This window comes from Ranitomeya variabilis, chromosome 5 (assembly GCF_051348905.1).
Source record: "Ranitomeya variabilis isolate aRanVar5 chromosome 5, aRanVar5.hap1, whole genome shotgun sequence".
Classification (NCBI taxonomy): Eukaryota; Metazoa; Chordata; class Amphibia; order Anura; family Dendrobatidae; genus Ranitomeya; species Ranitomeya variabilis.
This window is the reverse complement of record NC_135236.1, coordinates 684,548,150-684,572,289: the sequence shown is the minus strand read 5'-3', so window position 1 is coordinate 684,572,289 and position 24,140 is coordinate 684,548,150. Positions and strand designations below refer to the sequence as shown.

At 51.9% G+C, this 24,140-nt stretch overlaps 1 protein-coding gene across 5 annotated transcripts in view; it reads right to left on the bottom strand.

Moving 5' to 3' along the window:
• Positions 1-24,140, bottom strand: part of SOX5 (SRY-box transcription factor 5) — a 311,081-nt gene that overhangs the window by 17,121 nt on the left and 269,820 nt on the right. For all 5 annotated transcript variants that reach the window (XM_077267202.1, XM_077267204.1, XM_077267205.1 and 2 more), the window contains 3 exons: positions 23,012-23,155; positions 12,159-12,336; positions 4,064-4,236 (listed from right to left, as the gene is read on the bottom strand). In XM_077267202.1, coding sequence (XP_077123317.1) covers positions 4,064-4,236; positions 12,159-12,336; positions 23,012-23,155 — 495 coding nt within the window. The remainder of the gene's footprint in view (positions 1-4,063; positions 4,237-12,158; positions 12,337-23,011; positions 23,156-24,140) is intronic.

Below are 24,140 nucleotides of genomic sequence, written 5' to 3'. Positions count from 1 at the left end.
TGGCTGTTGCGTGGGCTGTCGCGTGGGCTGTTATGTGACTGTTTCGTGGGCTGTCGTGCGGCTGTATCATGGCTGTAGCGTGAGCTGTCGTGTGGCTGTAGCGTGGGCTGTCGTGCGGCTGTTGCGTGGGCTGTCATGCGGCTGTTGCGTGGGCTGTCGTGCGGCTGTTGCGTGGGCTGTCGTGCGGCTGTTGCGTGGGCTGTTATGTGATTGTTTCGTGGGCTGTCGTGTGGCTGTATCATGGCTGTAGCGTAGACAGTCGCGTGGGCTGCTGCATAGATGTCCCAACCACTCCACAAACCGCTGCTCCGGCAGGTGAAATGCTGAGCGGGCTGCAGATGTACGTGTGCGGGGGTCTTCACTGGTTGCGGCTGCAGCAATGAATGGAAATCCTTCAGGGGAGAAGTTATAAGCCGGGAGACGCGGGGAGGCGTCAGCAGGAGTTATTTCTGGGCGGCTGCCGATATCTTTACCTTACTGTCATTAGAAAAATAAAATTAAATCATTTTCAGGCCCCGGCGCTCGCACATAATAAGTCAGAGCCGTGCGTGGGCTCTCATTAGCTGGAAGTTATGGCACGGTGACAAACGAGGGAGTGCGACTGCACCGCCATCTATATTACTGACCATCTGTGAAAATACGGCGCGTCGCCATAGAAAACGCACAGCTGGAAACACAGGCAAAGGGCGACACTAAAGTCTACTACAACAGCCACTAATTACTGACCCCGGCTCGGGGCACCAAACACCAACCAGTGCGGGCGGGTAATACTGGGCGCCCACGCCCGGCCCCCCGGCAGAGGATACCCCTGGCGTCAGCCCAGAGCGGGAGAAAAGGAGACATGTGGCCGACACTGAATATCGGGGATAAATCTGTGCAAATAAAACACTGAAGAACCGGGAACGAGGAAAAACCAAAACACAAACAAAAGCATTAACAAAAAAAAGGAAAAAATACATTAAAAACACAGGAAAAACACAGTCTATAAGAAAAAAAAATCAGAAAAAGGAAAGAAATCAATGACAAATATATTTCAGAAAAAAAAGTACAAAAAAAACAATTAAAAATGTATTAAAAAATGTATAAAAAATATAAATAAAAATAAGGAAATGAAAGGAAAGATTGTAACAAACTAAAGCAAAAAAAAAAAAAAGAGAACAAAAACGTCATCAGAAAATAGTTTCATCATAATAAAGTAAGAAAAAAGATGCCCAGAGAAGCTTTCCATGTGCGCCGGCCATGCTGCCTGGGGGCTTGTGGCGGCCATCTTTGGCGGTCTCCGTGACTCTCACGACGGTGCGTCCTCGGCTCTAGTATGAGATGAGACTGCACCCACCCTCAGCTGTCAGGGCATGCTGGGAGTTGTAGCTCCCCACCAGGCTTACACACTGTGATGGTACAATCTGGCAGGAAGTCTTGTGGGGAACAGCCGATCTGTATTATGGGGGATTAGCAGGGGCAATCGCCTGGAATGACTTGAATGTAAAGCCCCCCATCCAGGCCAAGGACAGGCCCTGAGCACAATTACTGACCCCCCCTCCGTGTGTGACCCCCGCTCATCAGGAACATCCACAGCATCAAAATGCATTTAAAATGGGCCCCATGTCCAACTACAAGCCCCCCGCTCAGCAAGCAGAGGGTAGCACACATGATGGCGGCGTCCGGGCTAATCTGATGGGTGCCCCTGCGGAGGAGGCGGGGGCATGTGAGCACCGCTGTCCCCTCTGTGCCACGGTGGAGTCACTTTCCATTAGCTTCTGCTTTGCACGGGGTATAATTTCTGATTCTTTCAAGGAAGCTTAAATATTTCCATGTGAATCCTTTCAGCTCGCCGCCATCCCTCATCCACACATGAAAGCAGCGCAGACAGAGCGCGCCATCGCTGCACAGGCTGCACACAGCCGCTTACTGGCTGTAAAGTAACGATCCAGAGCTGTAAAACCTATGTAAGAAGCGGCAAAATAGCAGGAAGCCAAAACATGGAGGGCCTAGATCTACGATCGCTAGCCGTCCACGGCATGCTGGTATCTGTAGTCACTATGGTATTCATACAGTGTGTCACTATGGATCCTGCGCAGAGCACGACGCTTTACAAGGGGCCAAAGTGGATGAGCAGCCTGGAGCGGCTGAGAATTGGGGACAGCTGGCTGTACTCGCCTGTCCTACAGCCACCCCCCCCCCCCCCCCACTAGTGGCTGATAACAGGGAGTAATAGATTGTACTCGCCTGTCCTACAGTCCCCCCCCAGTAATGGCGGATAACAGGGAGTAATAGATTGTACTCTCCTGTCCTACAGTCCCCCCCCAGTAATGGCTGATAACAGGGAGTAATAGACTGTAGCCAGCTCCCCCAGTAATGGCTGATAACAGGGAGTAATAGACTGTAGCCAGCTCCCCCAGTAATGGCTGATAACAGGGAGTAATAGACTGTACTCTCCTGTCCTACAGTCCCCCCCCAGTAATGGCGGATAACAGGGAGTAATAGACTGTACTCTCCTGTCCTACAGTCCCCCCCCAGTAATGGCGGATAACAGGGAGTAATAGACTGTAGTCTCCTCCCCCAGTAATGGCTGATAACAGGGAGTAATAGACTGTAGCCAGCTCCCCCAGTAATGGCTGATAACAGGGAGTAATAGACTGTAGCCAGCTCCCCCAGCAGTGGCTGGTAACAGAGAGCATTGTCTCCAGCAGGATATCACTTGCAGCTTACATCTTTTATGCTCATTCTATAGATCCATGCTGGCGACACTCGCTACATCAAAGTGTGTGATTGCGGTGTGGGTGGTTGCGGTGTGGGTGATTGCGGTGTGGGTGGTTGCGGTGTGGGTGGTTGCGGTGTGGGTGATTGCGGTGTGGGTGGTTGCCGTGTGTGATTGCGGTGTGGGTGATTGCGGTGTGGGTGACTGCGGTGTGGGTGACTGCGGTGTGGGTGACTGCGGTGTGGGTGACTGCGGTGTGGGTGATTGCGGTGTGGGTGGCTGCGGTGTGGGTGATTGCGGTGTGGGTGGTTGCGGTGTGGGTGGTTGCGGTGTGGGTGGTTGCCATGTGTGTGATTGCGGTGTGGGTGATTGCGGTGTGGGTGATTGCGGTGTGGGTGGCTGCGGTGTGGGTGACTGCGGTGTGGGTGATTGCGGTGTGGGTGGCTGCGGTGTGGGTGATTGCGGTGTGGGTGGTTGCGGTGTGGGTGGTTGCGGTGTGGGTGGTTGCCGTGTGTGATTGCGGTGTGGGTGATTGCGGTGTGGGTGATTGCGGTGTGGGTGACTGCGGTGTGGGTGACTGCGGTGTGGGTGACTGCGGTGTGGGTGATTGCGGTGTGGGTGATTGCGGTGTGGGTGGTTGCGGTGTGGGTGGTTGCGGTGTGGGTGGTTGCCCTGTGTGTGATTGCGGTGTGGGTGATTGCGGTGTGGGTGACTGCGGTGTGGGTGACTGCGGTGAGGGTGATTGCGGTGTGGGTGGCTGCGGTGTGGGTGGTTGCGGTGTGGGTGGTTGCCATGTGTGTGATTGCGGTGTGGGTGATTGCGGTGTGGGTGATTGCGGTGTGGGTGACTGCGGTGTGGGTGACTGCGGTGTGGGTGGCTGCGGTGTGGGTGATTGCGGTGTGGGTGACTGCGGTGTGGGTGATTGCGGTGTGGGTGATTGCGGTGTGGGTGACTGCGGTGTGGGTGACTGCGGTGTGGGTGGCTGCGGTGTGGGTGGCTGCGGTGTGGGTGATTGCGGTGTGTTTGGTGACATCTCTGTCATTAGCCGCAGGTCGTCAGTAATCTCTGGAGCATTTAGCGGGATAACAGAGCTTGTCAGCGCACTGCAGAGCTCTCGTCCCCCTGACATATGACAACGGCTTAAGCCCCCCAGCTCATCCGAGGGTGACGGCCGCGCTCTTCCTGGAGAGTATTATTACTCCTGTGATCCCGCTCTGATCTCGGTAACACTCCGGCTTTTCGCTCATTTCTAAGTCAACCCAGATATATCAAAGTATTCAAAGCGAGGAGAGAAGTGTCACTGGCGCTGGCAGCCGCGGAGGAAGAATTAGCGCAGCGCTCGGCGGGGGCTCTGCGTCCTCTCACCTTCTCCGTCCTGCAGTTGTTCAGGCCAAGGCTGTTAACCACGGACACCTTTGCGTCCAGAACCTGCTGCTCTCGCCTCAGCTGCTCCTTCATCTGCCGCGCCTCCTGAATCGCCTTTGTCACGGCGTCGTGGTCATTTAAGTACCCGGTGGATGTGATGGAGGAGAGGATATCTGCGGAGAGAAGCGTCACAAGGTCAATCATGGCGTCATCAGTCTGACCGTCCGCCAGCGCAGCAAGTGTTAAATCCTTTGTCTGATACTAGTAGCAAAAACAGTCCAAGAACTGATACTTTGTTACCAGCAGTAAAATGCTGACTGCAGTCCTCCGCTCTGCACTCCTCCGCTCCACACTGCTTCTCCCGCTCCACACTCCTCCTCCCGGTCCACACTCCTCCTCCCGCTCCACACTGCTTCTCCCGCTCCGCACTCCTCCTCCCGGTCCACACTCCTCCTCCCGCTCCACACTGCTTCTCCCGCTCCACACTGCTTCTCCCGCTCCGCACTCCTCCTCCCGCTCCGCACTCCTCCTCCCGCTCCACACTGCTTCTCCCGCTCCACACTCCTCCTCCCGGTCCACACTCCTCCTCCCGCTCCACACTGCTTCTCCCGCTCCGCACTCCTCCTCCCGGTCCACACTCCTCCTCCCGCTCCGCACTCCTCCTCCCGCTCCGCACTCCTCCTCCCGCTCCGCACTCCTCCTCCCGCTCCGCACTCCTCCTCCCGCTCCGCACTCCTCCTCCCGCTCCGCACTCCTCCTCCCGCTCTGCACTCCTCCGCTTTGCACTCTCCCGCTCCGCACTCCTCAGCTCTCCCCTCGCCCATCACTTCTCAGCTCACCCCTCGCCCATCACTTCTCAGCTCACCCCCTCGCCCATCACTTCTCAGCTCACCCCTCGCCCATCACTTCTCAGCTCACCCCTCGCCCATCACTTCTCAGCTCACCCCTCGCTCATCACTTCTCAGCTCACCCCTCGCCCATCACTTCTCAGCTCACCCCTCGCCCACCACTTCTCAGCTCACCCCTCGCCCATCACTTCTCAGCTCACCCCTCGCTCATCACTTCTCAGCTCACCCCTCGCCCATCACTTCTCAGCTCACCCCTCGCCCATCACTTCTCAGCTCACCCCTCGCCCACCACTTCTCAGCTCACCCCTCGCCCATCACTTCTCAGCTCACCCCCTCGCCCACCACTTCTCAGCTCACCCCTCACCCATCACTTCTCAGCTCACCCCTCGCCCATCACTTCTCAGCTCACCCCTCGCTCATCACTTCTCAGCTCACCCCTCGCCCATCACTTCTCAGCTCACCCCTCGCCCATCACTTCTCAGCTCACCCCCTCGCCCACCACTTCTCAGCTCACCCCTCGCCCATCACTTCTCAGCTCACCCCCTCGCCCACCACTTCTCAGCTCACCCCTCACCCATCACTTCTCAGCTCACCCCTCACCCATCACTTCTCAGCTCACCCCTCACTTCTCAGGTCGCCCTTCATTTCTCAGCTCGCCCCTCACCGGTTTCCCTTGCTTTTATTACCCATTTTCCAGATTATTAGAGGGCTTTCCCATATGCAGCCTTATCCAGTGGTCACACAACATTCCCAGACTCCTGAATGGTAACCTCCTCCCCCCTCCTGTTCTATTTTGTGGAGCCCCATCACTGCCCCTGTAGGGTCAGGTATTCAGTTAAACTCCACAATATTATCCTTCCGGAGCTGTAATCCCGACAGACGGAGACTCATAAGACGCTGCTACATTAGTCACAGATTTGGAAAGACCGACAGTGAGTAAAACTTTCCCTTTCATTCGTTGTGAATGCCCGCACCACGCTGTCAGCTCCCACCGGCCCACCCCACGCAGGGCGGCATCATCCTGACAGATTACCATGTAATGGAGCCCGGCGCAATCACTGCATAACGACGTGTAAATCACCGGAAATCGGAGCAGTTACCAATGACAGGAAGGGAAAAAAAACCCTCGAAGTCCTCAGTCACCGAGAATCAGAAAACACAGTATCTCATTTTATTTATTTGAGGGAGATCCTAGAGGACGACACCGGGGGGCGCTGGACCTGACACAGGGGGACACCAGGGGGCGCTGGAGATAACACAGAGGGACACCAGGGGGCGCTGGAGATAACACAGAGGGACACCAGGGGGCGCTGTAGCTAACATAGGTGGACACCAGGGGGCGCTGTAGCTGACACAGGGAGACACTAGGGGGCGCTGTAGCTGACACAGGGAGACACCAGGGGGCGCTGTAGCTGACATAGGGGGACACCAGGGGGCGCTGTCGCTGACATAGGGGGACACCAGGGGGCGCTGTCGCTGACATAGGGGGACACCAGGGGGCGCTGTAGCTGACAGGGGGACACCAGGGGGCGCTGTAGCTGACATAAGGGACACCACGGGGCGCTGAAGCTGACATAGGGGGACACCAGGGGGCGCTGGAGATAACACAGAGGGACACCAGGGGGCGCTGTAGCTGACATAGGGGGACACCAGGGGGCGCTGTAGCTGACAGGGGGACACCAGGGGGCGCTGTAGCTGACACAGGGAGACACCAGGGGGCGCTGTAGCTGACATAGGGGGACACCAGGGGGCGCTGTCGCTGACATAGGGGGACACCAGGGGGCGCTGTCGCTGACATAGGGGGACACCAGGGGGCGCTGTAGCTGACAGGGGGACACCAGGGGGCGCTGTAGCTGACATAAGGGACACCAGGGGGCGCTGAAGCTAACATAGGGGGACACCAGGGGGCGCTGGAGATAACACAGAGGGACACCAGGGGGCGCTGTAGCTGACATAGGGGGACACCAGGGGGAGCTGTACCTGACAGGGGGACACCAGGGGGCGCTGTAGCTGACATAAGGGACACCAGGGGGCGCTGTAGCTGACAGCTGGGGGTGCTGCTAGGACAGGTGGCAGCCACTAATCGGACATGACCGCTTTGCCTGAACATGTTCTGCAGATTCCAGAGGAAAAAAAAAAAACATAAAAAACAAAACTTTCAGCCTAATCCATTTTCAGAACAAAAAACATCTGTCCGGTAAATCCTGTAATCTGCCGCCGTGCGCCGCTAAATCCCTCGATTTGTTGTAAAACATGAGATTAAAGAAAGGGAAATGTGGAATCGCTGACTGCGGCGCCGCTCGTGTCATTAATACTCGCCGCTTTGTGACAATTATGAATCCCGTGTATCTAATCGTTGCGGATTACACGGCCTCGCCGGATTACCAGATGCTCCTATCTGATGTGAGCGCTGCCAGGAAACATGACGGAGCACGGCATCACACCCCGGAGGCGCGGGCGCAGATTATTCGGATAAACCTCGCTGCCGGCTGCTTTCTGCCTCCAAGTTTACGACGTTCAGATAATTCAGAGCAGAAACGAATTAAAGCTTTAAGAAGGGAAATTAATCTGAGATTCCGGAGAGAAACGAGCAGAAGTAGGTCGAGGAGCTTCAGGGCCCTCGGAGGGGTCAGTGGCTGATGACATTCAGGACCCTGGACAAGGTATTGTTACCCCCCGCACCCACGTCACTGCGCCAACGAGGAGAGATGGAGGCGGCCAGCGACCCCACAAACATCGGGGGGCCACAGATATACCAACGGCAAATATGGTGTCATCCAGTCTGTAACTGACTAGTATCTGACCTAATACAGCGGGGGCGGGCACTGATCAGTATATACTGACTATATAATACAGCGGGGGCGGGGCACTATATATACACCATATAATACAGTGGGGGTGGGCACTGATCACTATATACACTATATAATACAGCGGGGGCGGGGCACTATATATACACTATATAATACAGCGGGGCGGGGCACTATATATACACTATATAATACAGCGGGGGCGGGGCACTATATATACACTATATAATACAGCGGGGGCGGGCACTGATCAGTATATACTGACTATATAATACAGCGGGGGCGGGGCACTGATCAGTATATACTGACTATATAATACAGCGGGGGCGGGGCACTATATATACACCATATAATACAGTGGGGGTGGGCACTGATCACTATATACACTATATAATACAGCGGGGGCGGGGCACTATATATACACTATATAATAAAGCGGGGGCGGGCACTGATCAGTATATACTGACTATATAATACAGCGGGGGCGGGGCACTGATCAGTATATACTGACTATATAATACAGCGGGGGCGGGGCACTGATCAGTATATACTGACTATATAATACAGCGGGGGCGGGCACTATATATACACTATATAATACAGCGGGGGTGGGCACTGATCACTATATACACTATATAATACAGCGGGGGCGGGCACTGATCAGTATATACTGACTATATAATACAGCGGGGGCGGGGCACTATATATACACCATATAATACAGCGGGGGCGGGGCACTGATCAGTATATACTGACTATATAATACAGCGGGGGCGGGCACTGATCAGTATATACTGACTATATAATACAGCGGGGGCGGGGCACTATATATACACTATATAATACAGCGGGGGCGGGGCACTGATCAGTATATACTGACTATATAATACAGCGGGGGCGGGCACTGATCAGTATATACTGACTATATAATACAGCGGGGGCGGGCACTGATCAGTATATACTGACTATATAATACAGCGGGGGCGGGCACTATATATACACCATATAATACAGCGGGGGCGGGGCACTGATCAGTATATACACTATAATATAATACAGCGGGGGCGGGCACTGATCACTATATACACTATATAATACAGCGGGGGCGGGGCACTGATCAGTATATACACTATATAATACAGCGGGGGCGGGCACTGATCAGTATATACTGACTATATAATACAGCGGGGGGCGGGGCACTGATCAGTATATACTGACTATATAATACAGCGGGGGCGGGGCACTGATCAGTATATACTGACTATATAATACAGCAGGGGCGGGCACTGATCACTATATACACTATAATACAGCGGGGGCGGACACTGATCACTATATACACTATATAATACAGTGGGGGTGGGCACTGATCAGTATATACTGACTATATAATACAGCGGGGGCGGGCACTGATCAGTATATACTGACTATATAATACAGCAGGGGCGGGCACTGATCACTATATACACTATAATATAATACAGCGGGGGCGGACACTGATCACTATATAATACAGTGGGGGTGGGCACTGATCAGTATATACTGACTATATAATACAGCGGGGGCGGGCACTGATCAGTATATACTGACTATATAATACAGCAGGGGCGGGCACTATATATACACTATATAATACAGCGGGGCGGAGCACTGATCACTATATAATACAGCGGGGCACTGATCACTATATACACTATATAATACAGCGAGGGCGGGGCACTGATCAGTATATACACTATAATATAATACAGCGGGGGCGGGGCACTGATCACTATATACACTATATAATACAGCGGGGGCGGGCACTATATATACACTATATAATACAGCGGGGCACTGATCACTATATACACTATATAATACAGCGGGGGCGGGCACTGATCAGTATATACTGACTATATAATACAGCGGGGGCGGGGCACTGATCACTATATACACTATATAATACAGCGGGGGCGGGCACTATATATACACTATATAATACAGCGGGGCACTGATCACTATATACACTATATAATACAGCGGGGGCGGGGCACTGATCAGTATATACACTATATAATACAGCGGGGGCGGGGCACTGATCACTATATAATACAGCGGGGCACTGATCACTATATACACTATATAATACAGCGGGGCACTGATCACTATATAATACAGCGGGGCACTGATCACTATATAATACAGCGGGGCACTGATCAGTATATACACTATATAATACAGTGAGGGCGGGGCACTGATCAGTATATACCCTATATAATACAGCAGGGGCGGGGCACTGATCACTATATAATACAGTGGGGCACTGATCACTATATACACTATATAATACAGCGGGGGCGGGGCACTGATCACTATATACACTATATAATACAGCGGGGGCGGGGCACTGATCACTATATAATACAGCGGGGCACTGATCACTATATACACTATATAATACAGCGGGGGCGGGGCACTGATCACTATATACACTATATAATACAGCGGGGGCGGGGCACTGATCAGTATATACACTATATAATACAGCAGGGGCGGGGCACAGATATAATACAGGGGGAGGTGACAGTTAATGATACAATGATACAGTGGAGGTTACGGGGTTACACCCGCTGCTTAGATACACAGTTACACAGGATACATTGTTTGTTACGCTCCCTGTGTGGACGGATTATTTGGATAAACAGGAAGCGCGGTGTTTATATAGGCTGCGGACACATATGGTGGCGGCTGTGAGCGCTCTGCGCTGCGCCTCTTCACGTAGCCGCCAGTTTGACAACAGGACAAACATGTGTAGGGCTCCGCACTGAATGTTTGTGCACCCAGCGCAGTAATCTGTCGCCCGGCTGCAGCCTCATCCACACCTGCTTCCACCTCCCCTCATTAACAGATTCATTGCTGGAGACTTTACTAAGTTTTGTCATTTGCATAAAAAAACAAGCAAAAAACTGATGAGCAACATGTTGTATTGTGAGAAGAGCGGCAGGAAAGGGGCGAGCGCAGGAGCGTCCTACATCCGACCCCCAGGGGGCGCGAGAGAGCGGCTGATCGGGGCCTCAGCGCAGAGCTGTCAATCACCACCACACAGACCCCCAACCACCGCGGCACCACCGCGATCCCACCACGATCCCACCACTGATCCCAGCGGGAGGCCTTCATCTCACCGGAATCAAAGGCAAGGGCTCCGTTAGATTTAAAGGGAAGGGCTCCATTAGAATCAAAGGCAAGGGCTCCGTGAGATTTAAAGGGAAGGGCTCCATTAGAATCAAAGGCAAGGGCTCCGTTAGATTTAAAGGGAAGGGCTCCATTAGAATCAAAGGCAAGGGCTCCATCAGATTTAAAGGGAAGGGCTCCATTAGAATTAGAAGGAAGGTCTCCGTTAGATTTAAAGGGAAGGGCTCCATCAGATTTAAAGGGAAGGGCTTCATTAGAATCAAAGGCAAGGTCTCCGTTAGATTTAAAGGCAAGGTCTCCAGCAGATTTAAAGGGAAGGGCTCCATTAGAATGAAAGGGAAGGTCTCTGTCAGATTTAAAGGGAAGAGCTCCATTAGAATTAAAGGGAAGGTCTCCTTCAGATTTAAAGGGAAGGGCTTCATTAGAATGAAAGGGAAGGTCTCCATTAGATTTAAAGGGAAAGTATTCATTAGAATTAAAGGGAAAGTATTAGCTTTAAAGGGAAAGTATTCATTAGAATAAAGGGAAAGTTCATTAGATTTAAAGGGAAAGTATTCATTATAATTAAAGGGAAGGCCTTCATTAGATTTAAAGGGAAATTATTCATTAGTATTAAAGGGAACGGCTTCATTAGAATTAAAGGGAAGGTCTTCATTAGATTTAAAGGGAAGGTCGTCATTAGAATTAAAGGGAAGGTCTTCATTAGATTTAAAGGGAAAGGCTTGATTAGATTTAAAGGGAAGGGCTTTATTAGATTTAAAGGGAAGATCTTCATCAGAATTAAAGGGAAGGTCTTCATCAGAATTTAAGGGAAGGTTTTTATCAGATGTAAAGGGAAGGTCTGTATTAGATTTAAAGGTGAAGTTGTCCATAAATTTAAACTAGATGTAAAGGAGAAGTGGTCAATATAATAAAAGAGGAAGTCAACAATAGACTTAAAGGGGAAATCAACTACAGATTTAAAGGGAATCTCCTCACGTTATTGGATTGGAAATAATTCGAATTAAAATGGAAATGTTAAGACTTTCTGGAGAATCTTTAGGCTTGAGCTGCTCTCGCTCGGCCAGTGTACGGCAGTGGTTCCCGGAGGATCACGCTGGAGGACCTGACACACGAGTGTTTTACCACTGGTGTAATGGGAAGACGGGCGCAGCAGGTGAGTCTGCGCAATGTCCCCCGCCAGTGATCTTCTGGGGGCTTCAGCTCAGAGTCAGGAAGGGCACGATAGAGCGCCAGGCAGTAACGTTGTGTGGCTCAGCGTACCTATAGAATTCACTCTGACGGGCGGGCTGGCGAGTGAGGACGAGACAGTCGCTTTGTGTGAACTGAAGCCGCTGCTTATCCTGGACGTGGGGATGTGCGGGGAGGTGGGCGACGTGGGGGATCTACTGTCCGACGTCTTGGGCTTGGCAGAAAGGTTCAGTGGCTGCGCCAGGTCATCCTGTGAAAGACACAATGAAGATACTGGTGAGTAATAATCCAGGATGAGCCAAAAACCAGACACCCACAAGAGCAGCAGACACCCGTCTACACACATACTTCTCACATACGCCGAGGGAGGGTGTCACCTTGTATCAGGGCCCCGGGGGACACGGCTCTAATGAAATGCTAAGTGATCTGTAGTCACAAGGAGTTACACAGCGGCGGTGGTGTGAGGGGCGATCGTCCTCCGCGCTCACCCCCGTGACAGGAAGGGCGCGGGGATGAAGATCTGTTAGCATTAAATACAATGTCAGACATCAGCGTGACCAACCATAACCACAGCGATGAGCGGCGATCAGCACCGGACAGGGTCACACCGGATCACTGCAAACTGAAGTCTCCCTCAACTCAGAGGAGAAGGATAAACTGCAGCCTGGAGAGACAGGGAGGATCTGTCACCAGGAGAGACAGGGTAGTATCAGTGATCAGGAGAGACGGGATCCATCACCAGGAGAGACCGGATCTGTCACCAGGGGATCCAGGATCCGTCACCAGGAGAGACAAGGGTAGTATAACTGATCAGGAGAGACAGGATTCATCACCAGGAGAGACAGGGTAGTATCAGTGATCAGGAGAGATGGGATCTGTCACCAGGAGAGACGGGATCAGTGACCGGGAGAGACGGGTTCCGTCACCAGGAGAGACAGTGTCTGTCACCAGGAGAGACAGTGTAGTATCAGTGATAAGGAGAGATGGGATCCGTCACCAGGAGAGACAGGGTAGTATCAGTGATCAGGAGAGATGGGATCCGTCACCAGGAGAGATGGGATCAGTGGCCAGGAGAGACGGGATCCGTCACCAGGAGAGACAGGGTCTGTCACCAGGAGAGACAGGGTCTGTTACCAGGAGAGACAGGGTAGTATCAGTGATAAGGAGAGATGGGATCCATCACCAGGAGAGACAGGGTCTGTCATCAGGAGAGACAAGGGTAGTATCAGTGATCAGGAGAGACGGGATCCATCACCAGGAGAGATAGGATCAGTCGCCGGGAGAGATGGGATCCGTCACCAGGAGAGACAGGGTCTGTCATCAGGAGAGACAAGATCCATTATCAGGAGAGATCGGATCCATCACCAGGAGAGATGGGATCCGTCATCAGGAGAGACAGGGTCTGTCATCAGGAGTGACAAGGGTAGTATCAGTGATCAGGAGAGACGGGATCCATCACCAGGAGAGACCGGATCTGTCACCAGGGGATCCAGGATCCGTCACCAGGAGAGACAAGGGTAGTATAACTGATCAGGAGAGACAGGATTCATAACCAGGAGAGATGGGATCCGTCGCCTGGAGAGACTGGATCCGTCACCACGAGAGACGGTATCTGTCACCAGGAGAGATGGGATCCGTCACCAGGAGAGACCGGATCCGTCACCAGGAGAGACCGGATCCGTCACCAGGAGAGATGGGATCCGTCATCAGGAGAGACCAGAGTTGTCGCCAGGAGAGATGGGATCAGTCACTAGGGGAGGCAGGATCCATCACCAAGAAAGACAGGATCCGTCACCAGGAGAGACAGAGGCCAGATCTGTCATCAGTAAAGAAGGAGCTAGAATCCGTGACGAGGAGAAGCAGAGGTCAGATCCATCGAGACGAGAGTGTACAGAATCAGACTGTAAGCTCTTGTGTACAGTGGACGAGGCCGCCTGGCTGGGAATAATTGCAGTCACCCAGCTTTCCACAGACCCTTAGTGGCTGGATCTACCATGCTATACAGGATCACCAGCTCTACTGCTGGCCATGTGTCAGTCCGCACTGCTCTCCTGGCATTCTGTTCATGAACCAGGAGGTTTAGGATGAACAGAGACATACAGGAGCTTCTCACACAATTAGAATATCATCAGAAAGTTAATTTATTTCAGTTCTTCAATACAAAAAGTGAATCTCCTATATTCCATAGTCATTACACACAGAGTGATCTATTTCTGTGTTTACTTCTGTTAATGTTGATGATTATGGCTCATCGCCAATGAAAACCCCAAAGTCATTATCTCAGTAAATTAGAATACTTTATAACACCAGCTTGAAAAATGATTGTAAAATCTGAAATGTTCCCTCCTGAAATGTATGATCAGTAAATGCCCTCAGTACTTGGTCTTTGGTCCTTTGGCATCAATTCCTGCATCAATGCGGCGTGGCATGGAGGCGATCAGCCTGTGGTGCTGCTGAGGGGTTATGGAGGCCCAGGTTGCTTTGATAGCAGCCTTCAGCTCGTCTGCATTGTTGGGTCTGGTGTCTCATCTTCCTCTTGACAATACTCCATAGATTCTCTATGGGGTTAAGGTCAGGCGAGTCTGCAGCTAATCAAGCCCAGTGATACTGTTGTATTTACACCAGGTATTGGTACTTTTCGCAGTGTGGACAGGGGCCAAGTCCTGCTGGAGAATGACATTTCCATCTCCAGAAAGCTTGTGGGCAGAGGGAAGCATGAAGTGCTCTACAATGTCCTGGTAGACGGCTGCGCTGACTTTGGTCTTGATAAAACACAGTGGACCTACACCAGCAGGTGACATGGCTCCCCAAACCATCACTGATTGTGGAGACCTCACACCAGACCTCCAGCAGCTTGGATTGTGGCCTCTCCACTCTTCCTCCAGACTCTGGGACCTTGGACCACTGACAACAGTCCGGTTCTTCTTCTCCTTGGCCCAGGTAAGAGGCTTCTGGCGTTGTCTATTGGTCATGAGGGCTGACACAAGGAATGTGACACTTGTAGCCCATGTCCTGGACACGTCTGTGTGTGGTGAAGCAATGGCTCCAGCAGCAGTCCGCTCCTTGTGAATCTCCCCCACATTACTGAATGGCCTTTTCTGAACAATTCTTTCCAGGCTGCGGTTATCCCGGTTGCTTGTGCGCCTTTTTCTACCACACTTTTTCCTTCCACTCCACTTTCCATTAATATTCTTGGATACAGCACTGTGTGAACAGCCGGCTTCTTTACCAATGACCTTTTGTGGCTTCCCCTCCTTGTGGAGTGTGTCAGTGACGCCTTCTGGACATCTGTCAGGTCAGCAGTCTTCCCCATGATTGTGGAGCTACTGAAACAGACTAAGGACCTTTATAAACACTTAGGAGCCTTTACAGGTGTTTATTCTTAATTATTCTAATTTACTGAGATAATGACTTTTGGATTTTCATTGGCTGTAAGCCGTAATCATCAACATTAACAGAAATAAACACATGAAATAGATCACTCTGTGAGTAATGACTCTACAGAATATAGGAGATTCACTTTTTGTATTGAAGAACTGAAATAAATTCACTTTTTGATGATATTCTCATTTTGTGAGAAGCCCTTGTAGGACTGAATAAAGGTAAGAGGATAAGGATCTGGGATCTACAGGGGTCCTGGAGCGGAGAGAGGGGGGATCCTTGGAGAGTGGGAACCAGGGGTGATCACTCCAGAGGTTCTGATTCTGCTCGCTACGCCCCGATCTGTCACCCGGCCATCAGACCCCTGTATCTACAATCTGCATCACTTGCCTGTCAGCATACGGAGAGTGAATAGAGAGACAGGGGCCCTCCCGGGACCCTCACTGCAGCCTCCTCCAGGACCACCAGATAAAGAGAAAGCTTCCATCACTGGATACAGGAAAAGCAGAGGGACCGCGACACCCGAGAACGGGGGTACTTTGCAGAGCCGCAGGGTACAGTCTACTATCCACTGTTATCAGCCATTACTGGAGAGGTGACTGTAGGACCCAGTATTGTCCTCCAACCCTCTGCTCCTCGGGGCCCTGCACTATTAGGGCCACATCAGGGAGCGGTTCCTGGCGTGAAGCTCTGCAGCCACAGGTGACAGCTGTCCTACATAGCTCGGCCTCCATGACGCTGCGCCTGGATCCTTCGCTGCTGATGGAGCGCGACGCTCTGCGGCATGAAACAGACGGACAGATTAAATGCGGCTGTTGACCAGGAGCTGCCATCATCTGTGCATGTCGGGCGAGCGGTGCGCTGTCCGAACGTCGGCCTGACTGAAGGCGATGAATATGGCGCTGCGTCCACGGTGACCCACGGCCTGAATCCATCACCACGCTTGCTCCGTGTCAGGACGCGTCAGTCATCCAGAACATTGATGAAGACGATGCGACAGTCGCCATCTGCAGGGACATGTCCAGCGGAGACAGCGTCACATCATTCATCGCAGACGCCGCGGCCTGCACGAGCCATTCCAGGGTCACGGCCAGAAGGTGCAATGATGGGAGCAGAACATCGGACCCTCACTATTTGGGAAAGGCTCCGGTACCAGCCAAAGGTGGGCGCAAAGGTCTGATAAGACAAGACCTCCAAACAGCGTCCGTTCGGCCCTTTCACACATCAGGTTTTTGCTGTCAGTCGCACTCCGTCGAATTTTGAAAAAAAAACAGATCCAGTGACTGATGCCGCCGGATCCGTTTTTTTCTCATAGTGACGGATTGCCTCACGTTTCATCCGTCGTTCGCCGGATCCGTCGAAAATTGTTTGTCCTGCGGCCGGAGACAACGGACAAAGTAACGTTTTTTGTGTCCGTCGAAAAATCGGACAGTGACGGACACTTGAATGGAAGCCTACGGGCGCCGGATTCTGTTTTTTTCACTGAGCACGCTCCAATTTATTTAGGATCCAATTAGCCAGAGCCGCTAGTCAGATCCATCGAAAAAATGAATCCGTCGCATCAGTTTTTCACAATCTGCGTCGGATCCGTCGACCCAATGGATTGTGACTGATGGCAAAAAAATGACGTGTGAAAGTGTCCGTTACTGGGACAATCGTACAAATGCGTCACCCGGACCTGGGGCATCCCATCAGAAAACATGCCGCACAGGGCTATGTGCTGGTGAGTGAGGCGCCTACAGACCTGCTCATCCTGAGCCGCCTGATTCATGAGCAGAATGCCAGGACCGCAGTAATGACTGACACAGATACAAGAGATACTGTAATAAGGCAGGCTCACAGGCCACAAAGCGTCGGGGGAAAGTGGGCGACAATCCCTACAGGGTCCAGAAAAAGTGGGCGACAATCCCTACAGGGTCCAGAAAAAGTGGGTGACAAACCCTAAAAGGTCCAGAGAAAGAAGGCAACAAACCCTACAGGGTCCAGAAAAAGTGGGCGACAAACTCTACAAAGTCCAAGGAAAGTGGGTGATAAACCCTACAGGGTCTAGTGAAAGTGGGTGAAAAATTCTACAGGGTCCAGAAAAAGTGGGCAACAATCCCTATACGGTTCAAAGAAAGAGGGTCAAAAACTCTACAGGGTCCAAGAGAAAGAGGGCAACAAACCCCACAGGGTCCAGAAATGTGGGCATCAAACCCTACAGGGTCCAAGGAAAGTGGGCGACAATCCCTACAGGGTCCAAGAGAAAGTGGGCGACAATCCCTACAGGGTCCAAGAGAAAGTGGGCGACAATCCCTACAGGGTCCAGATAAAGTGGGTGACAAACTCAACAGGGTCCAGAGAAAGGGGGTGACAAACCCTACAGGGTCCAAGAGAAAGAGGGCGACAGACTCTACAGAGACCAAGGAAAGTGGGCGACAATCCCTACAGGGTCCAAGAGAAAGTGGGCGACAATCCCTACAGGGTCCAGATAAAGTGGGTGACAAACTCAACAGGGTCCAGAAAAAGGGGGTGACAAACCCTACAGGGTCCAAGAGAAAGAGGGCGACAAACTCTACAGAGACCAAGGAAAGTGGGCGACAATCCCTACAGGGTCCAAGAGAAAGTGGGCGACAATCCCTACAGGGTCCAGATAAAGTGGGTGACAAACTCAACAGGGTCCAGAAAAAGGGGGTGACAAACCCTACAGGGTCCAAGAGAAAGAGGGCGACAAACTCTACAGAGACCAAGGAAAGTGGGTGACAATCCCTACAGGGTCCAGAAAAAGTGGGTGACAAACCCTACAGGGTCAAAGAGAAAGAGATTGACAAACCCTAAAAGTCCAAGAGAAAGAGGGCGACAGACTCTACAAGGAAAGCTGGCAACAAACCCTATGGGATCCAAGAAAAGCGGGTGACAGACCCTAAGGGTCCAAGGAAAGTGGGTGACAGACCCTTAGGATCCATGGAAAGTGGGCGACAAACCCTAAGGGTCCAAGGAAAGTGGGCAACAAACCCCAAGGGTCCAAGGAAAGTGGGCGACAAACCCTAAGGGTCCAAAGAAAGTGGGCGACAAACCCTAAGGGTCCAAGGAAAGTGGGCGACAAACCCTTAGGGTCCAAGGAAAGTGGGCGACAAACCCTAAGGGTCCAAGGAAAGTGGGTGTCAAACCATAAGGGTCCAAGGAAAGTGGGTGACAAACCCTAAGGGTCCAAGGAAAGCTGGCAACAAACCCTATGGGATCCAAGAAAAGTGGGTGACAGACCCTTAGGATCCATGGAAAGTGGGCGACAAACCCTAAGGGTCCAAGGAAAGTGGGCGACAAACCCTAAGGGTCCAAGGAAAGTGGGCGACAAACCCTTAGGGTCCAAGGAAAGTGGGCGACAAACCCTAAGGGTCCAAGGAAAGTGGGCGACAAACCCTTAGGGTCTATAAAAGCAGGGGACAAATCATAGAGAAAGGTAAGCGGGCGATAATTAATACAGGGTCCATGGAGAGTGGGTGACGGAGGTGTTGTGGGGTCCACCACATGCTGCAGACGAGCGCCCTCCACATCCGTCTCACACGAGCGCCGTCATCTGGGTTTTCTGGCGTGCAGTGGCAGCCGCAGGTGGAGCAGAGCGCGGTGCAGCAGCCTGATCATTACGATGCATTTATGGATGGGGACAAGTGGTCACAGGTGGGTCGGAGGCTCGGAGGACATGCCGCGCACCGTGTCTGTCAGCCGCCGCCGCCATTAGGACACAATCTTGTTCTTTTATTACAAGCGAACTCTGCGGATGGAGCAGCGGGGGCCGAGCGCTGGGGTCGCCGCTCGTCTATCATTTCCAGGTATTATCTTCGCCTTCTCTCTCCGGCGCTCACAGTCCCCTACCGGCACACAGCAGATTGGACACAGCAGGGCTCGCCCCGCGCTCGCAGCCTCTGCCGACAGTTCTCACTTTTTTTGTTCCTCTTTTTCTTGCAATTTGCAAAGTGACTGCTGCACTGAGCTCTGCTACATCATCGGGAGCACAGCCATTCCTGTTAACCCCTTCCAGGACACTGACAGCGCCAGAGTCAGATCACATCCTTCACTTTAGGCATTACCTAAAGGGGTTGTCAACCTTTAAGGACTTTATTTTTTAAACATTTTTTTTCTTTACTAAAAAGAACTGATTTGGGACCGAGAAGCATTTTTGTATTTGGGTTTCATTACATAATTTGCACCATTTTTCATTTACAGACTTTGATTTCTCGGCACATTCAACTCTGATGAGAGGAAATCAGGAACAGATAAAACCCTGAAAAGCTCCCTGACCGCTCCTCAGTTTACTCATTGTGCAGCACAGCGGCTACAGGAGGCAAAACGGCAACGGTTACAGCGAAACCCCAATGTGACTTCAGCCCAAAATATCTGCATTTAAAGAAAAAAGAATAAAGTGGCGATATGTGACCAGTGGAGATATGTGACCAGCGGCGATATGTGACCAGTGGAGATATGTGACCAGTGGAGATATGTGACCAGTGGAGATATGTGACCAGTGGCGATATGTGACCAGTGGCGATATGTGACCAGTGGCGATATGTGACCAGTGGCGATATGTGACCAGTGGCGATATGTGACCAGTGGCGATATGTGACCAGTGGAGATATGTGACCAGTGGAGATATGTGACCAGTGGAGATATGTGACCAGTGGAGATATGTGACCAGTGGAGATATGTGACCAGTGGAGATATGTGACCAGTGGAGATATGTGACCAGTGGCGATATGTGACCAGTGGAGATATGTGACCAGTGGAGATATGTGACCAGTGGCGATATGTGACCAGTGGCGATATGTGACCAGTGGCGATTTGTGACCAGTGGCGATATGTGACCAGTGGAGATATGTGACCAGTCGTGATATGTGACCAGTCGTGATATGTGACCAGTGGAGATATGTGACCAGTGGAGATATGTGACCAGTGGCGATATGTGACCAGCGGCGATATGTGACCAGCGGCGATATGTGACCAGCGGCGATATGTGACCAGTGGAGATATGTGACCAGTGGAGATATGTGACCAGTGGCGATATGTGACCAGTGGCGATATGTGACCAGCGGCGATATGTGACCAGCGGCGATATGTGACCAGTGGCGATATGTGACCAGTGGAGATATGTGACCAGCGGCGATATGTGACCAGTGGAGATATGTGACCAGTGGCGATATGTGACCAGTGGCGATATGTGACCAGTGGCGATATGTGACCAGTGGCGATATGTGACCAGTGGAGATATGTGACCAGTCGTGATATGTGACCAGTCGTGATATGTGACCAGTGGAGATATGTGACCAGTGGAGATATGTGACCAGTGGCGATATGTGACCAGCGGCGATATGTGACCAGCGGCGATATGTGACCAGCGGCGATATGTGACCAGTGGAGATATGTGACCAGTGGAGATATGTGACCAGTGGCGATATGTGACCAGTGGCGATATGTGACCAGCGGCGATATGTGACCAGCGGCGATATGTGACCAGTGGCGATATGTGACCAGTGGAGATATGTGACCAGCGGCGATATGTGACCAGTGGAGATATGTGACCAGTGGCGATATGTGACCAGTGGCGATATGTGACCAGTGGCGATATGTGACCAGTGGCGATATGTGACCAGTGGAGATATGTGACCAGTCGTGATATGTGACCAGTCGTGATATGTGACCAGTGGAGATATGTGACCAGTGGAGATATGTGACCAGTGGCGATATGTGACCAGCGGCGATATGTGACCAGCGGCGATATGTGACCAGCGGCGATATGTGACCAGTGGAGATATGTGACCAGTGGAGATATGTGACCAGTGGCGATATGTGACCAGTGGCGATATGTGACCAGCGGCGATATGTGACCAGCGGCGATATGTGACCAGTGGCGATATGTGACCAGTGGAGATATGTGACCAGCGGCGATATGTGACCAGTGGAGATATGTGACCAGTGGCGATATGTGACCAGTGGCGATATGTGACCAGTGGCGATATGTGACCAGTGGCGATATGTGACCAGTGGCGATATGTGACCAGTGGCGATATGTGACCAGTGGAGATATGTGACCAGTGGAGATATGTGACCAGTGGAGATATGTGACCAGCGGCGATATGTGACCAGCGGCGATATGTGACCAGCGGCGATATGTGACCAGCGGCGATATGTGACCAGCGGCGATATGTGACCAGTGGAGATATGTGACCAGTGGAGATATGTGACCAGTGGAGATATGTGACCAGTGACGATATGTGACCAGTGACGATATGTGACCAGTGGCGATATGTGACCAGTGGCGATATGTGACCAGTGGCGATATGTGACCAGTGGCGATATGTGACCAGTGGCGATATGTGACCAGTGGCGATATGTGACCAGTGGCGATATGTGACCAGTGGAGATATGTGACCAGTGACGATATGTGACCAGTGGCGATATGTGACCAGTGGCGATATGTGACCAGTGGCGATATGTGACCAGTGGAGATATGTGACCAGTGGAGATATGTGACCAGTGGAGATATGTGACCAGTGACGATATGTGACCAGTGGAGATATGTGACCAGTGGCGATATGTGACCAGTGGCGATATGTGACCAGTGGCGATATGTGACCAGTGGAGATATGTGACCAGTGGAGATATGTGACCAGTGGAGATATGTGACCAGTGGAGATATGTGACCAGTGGAGATATGTGACCAGTGGAGATATGTGACCAGTCGTGATATGTGACCAGTGGCGATATGTGACCAGTGGCGATATGTGACCAGTGGCGATATGTGACCAGTGGCGATATGTGACCAGTGGCGATATGTGACCAGTGGCGATATGTGACCAGTGGAGATATGTGACCAGTGGAGATATGTGACCAGTGGAGATATGTGACCAGTGACGATATGTGACCAGCGGCGATATGTGACCAGCGGCGATATGTGACCAGTGGCGATATGTGACCAGTGGCGATATGTGACCAGTGGCGATATGTGACCAGTGGAGATATGTGACCAGTGGAGATATGTGACCAGTCGTGATATGTGACCAGTGGCGATATGTGACCAGTGGCGATATGTGACCAGTGGAGATATGTGACCAGTGGAGATATGTGACCAGTGGAGATATGTGACCAGTGGCGATATGTGACCAGTGGAGATATGTGACCAGTGGAGATATGTGACCAGTGGAGATATGTGACAAGTGGCGATATGTGACCAGTGGCGATATGTGACCAGTGGCGATATGTGACCAGTGGCGATATGTGACCAGTGGCGATATGTGACCAGTGGCGATATGTGACCAGTGGCGATATGTGACCAGTGGCGATATGTGACCAGTGGAGATATGTGACCAGTGGCGATATGTGACCAGTGGCGATATGTGACCAGTGGCGATATGTGACCAGTGGCGATATGTGACCAGACAATCCTTCCATCTTCCCCCCATCTCTGACACATTGTAACAATCCAAAATCAGAAGAAGTCTCCTGCTCACGCTGAGCACAGCTCACACATCCACCCCCCCGCAGCGGCCATATTAGTCACCCCCACAGCGTACCTTGGACTTGGGCGGCGGGCTGCTCGTGCTCTTCTCGGTATTCATACTGGTGGGCGACATGGCAGCGAGGTTCCCCTGGGGCATTCCTGCCATCTTGTTCCCCGGAGACACCTGCATGGCAGCGAGCTGCGCGGCGTAAAGTTGCTGTAGAGAGAGAGATGGAGAGATGAGGGTCCGTCGCTCCCACCGCGGATCACTGACACACGGCAGAAGCTGTCACCTGGACGAGTCCTGACTCTCACGGGAGGAGACGCGCGTCATGGGGGTGACAGCCGCCATATGTCCCCAAGAAGACGGCAAACAACGGCTGCGGAATACTTATAGGAAGAACGAAGGTCGACTATGGGAAAGTATTACTGGGTGGACTACAAGCTCCAGCATAGCCTGCAAGGTCACAAGATACAACACTGCATATATCAGTCCTTACCCTGTATATACGGACAGTCCCACTCCTCCAGTATCAGTCCTTACCCTGTATATACGGACAGTCCCACTCCTCCAGTATCAGTCCTTACCCTGTATATACGGACAGTCCCACTCCTCCAGTATCAGTCCTTACCCTGTATATACGGACAGTCCCACTCCTCCAGTATCAGTCCTTACCCTGTATATACGGACAGTCCCACTCCTCCAGTATCAGTCCTTATCCTGTATATACGGTCAGTACCACTCCTCCAGTATCAGTCCTTACCCTGTATATCCGGTCAGTACCGCTCCTCCAGTATCAGTCCTTACCCTGTATATACGGACAGTCCCGCTCCTCCAGTATCAGTCCTTACCCTGTATATACGGACAGTACTACTCCTCCAGTATCAGTCCTTACCCTGTATATACGGACAGTCCCACTACTCCAGTATCAGTCCTTACCCTGTATATACGGACAGTCCCACTCCTCCAGTATCAGTCCTTACCCAGTATATACAGACAGTCCCACTCCTCCAGTATCAGTCCTTACCCTGTATATACGGACAGTCCCACTCCTCCAGTATCAGTCCTTACCCTGTATATACGGACAGTCCCACTCCTCCAGTATCAGTCCTTACCATGTATATACGGACAGTCCCACTCCTCCAGTATCAGTCCTTACCCTGTATATATGGTCAGTACCGCTCCTCCATTACACAGGCCA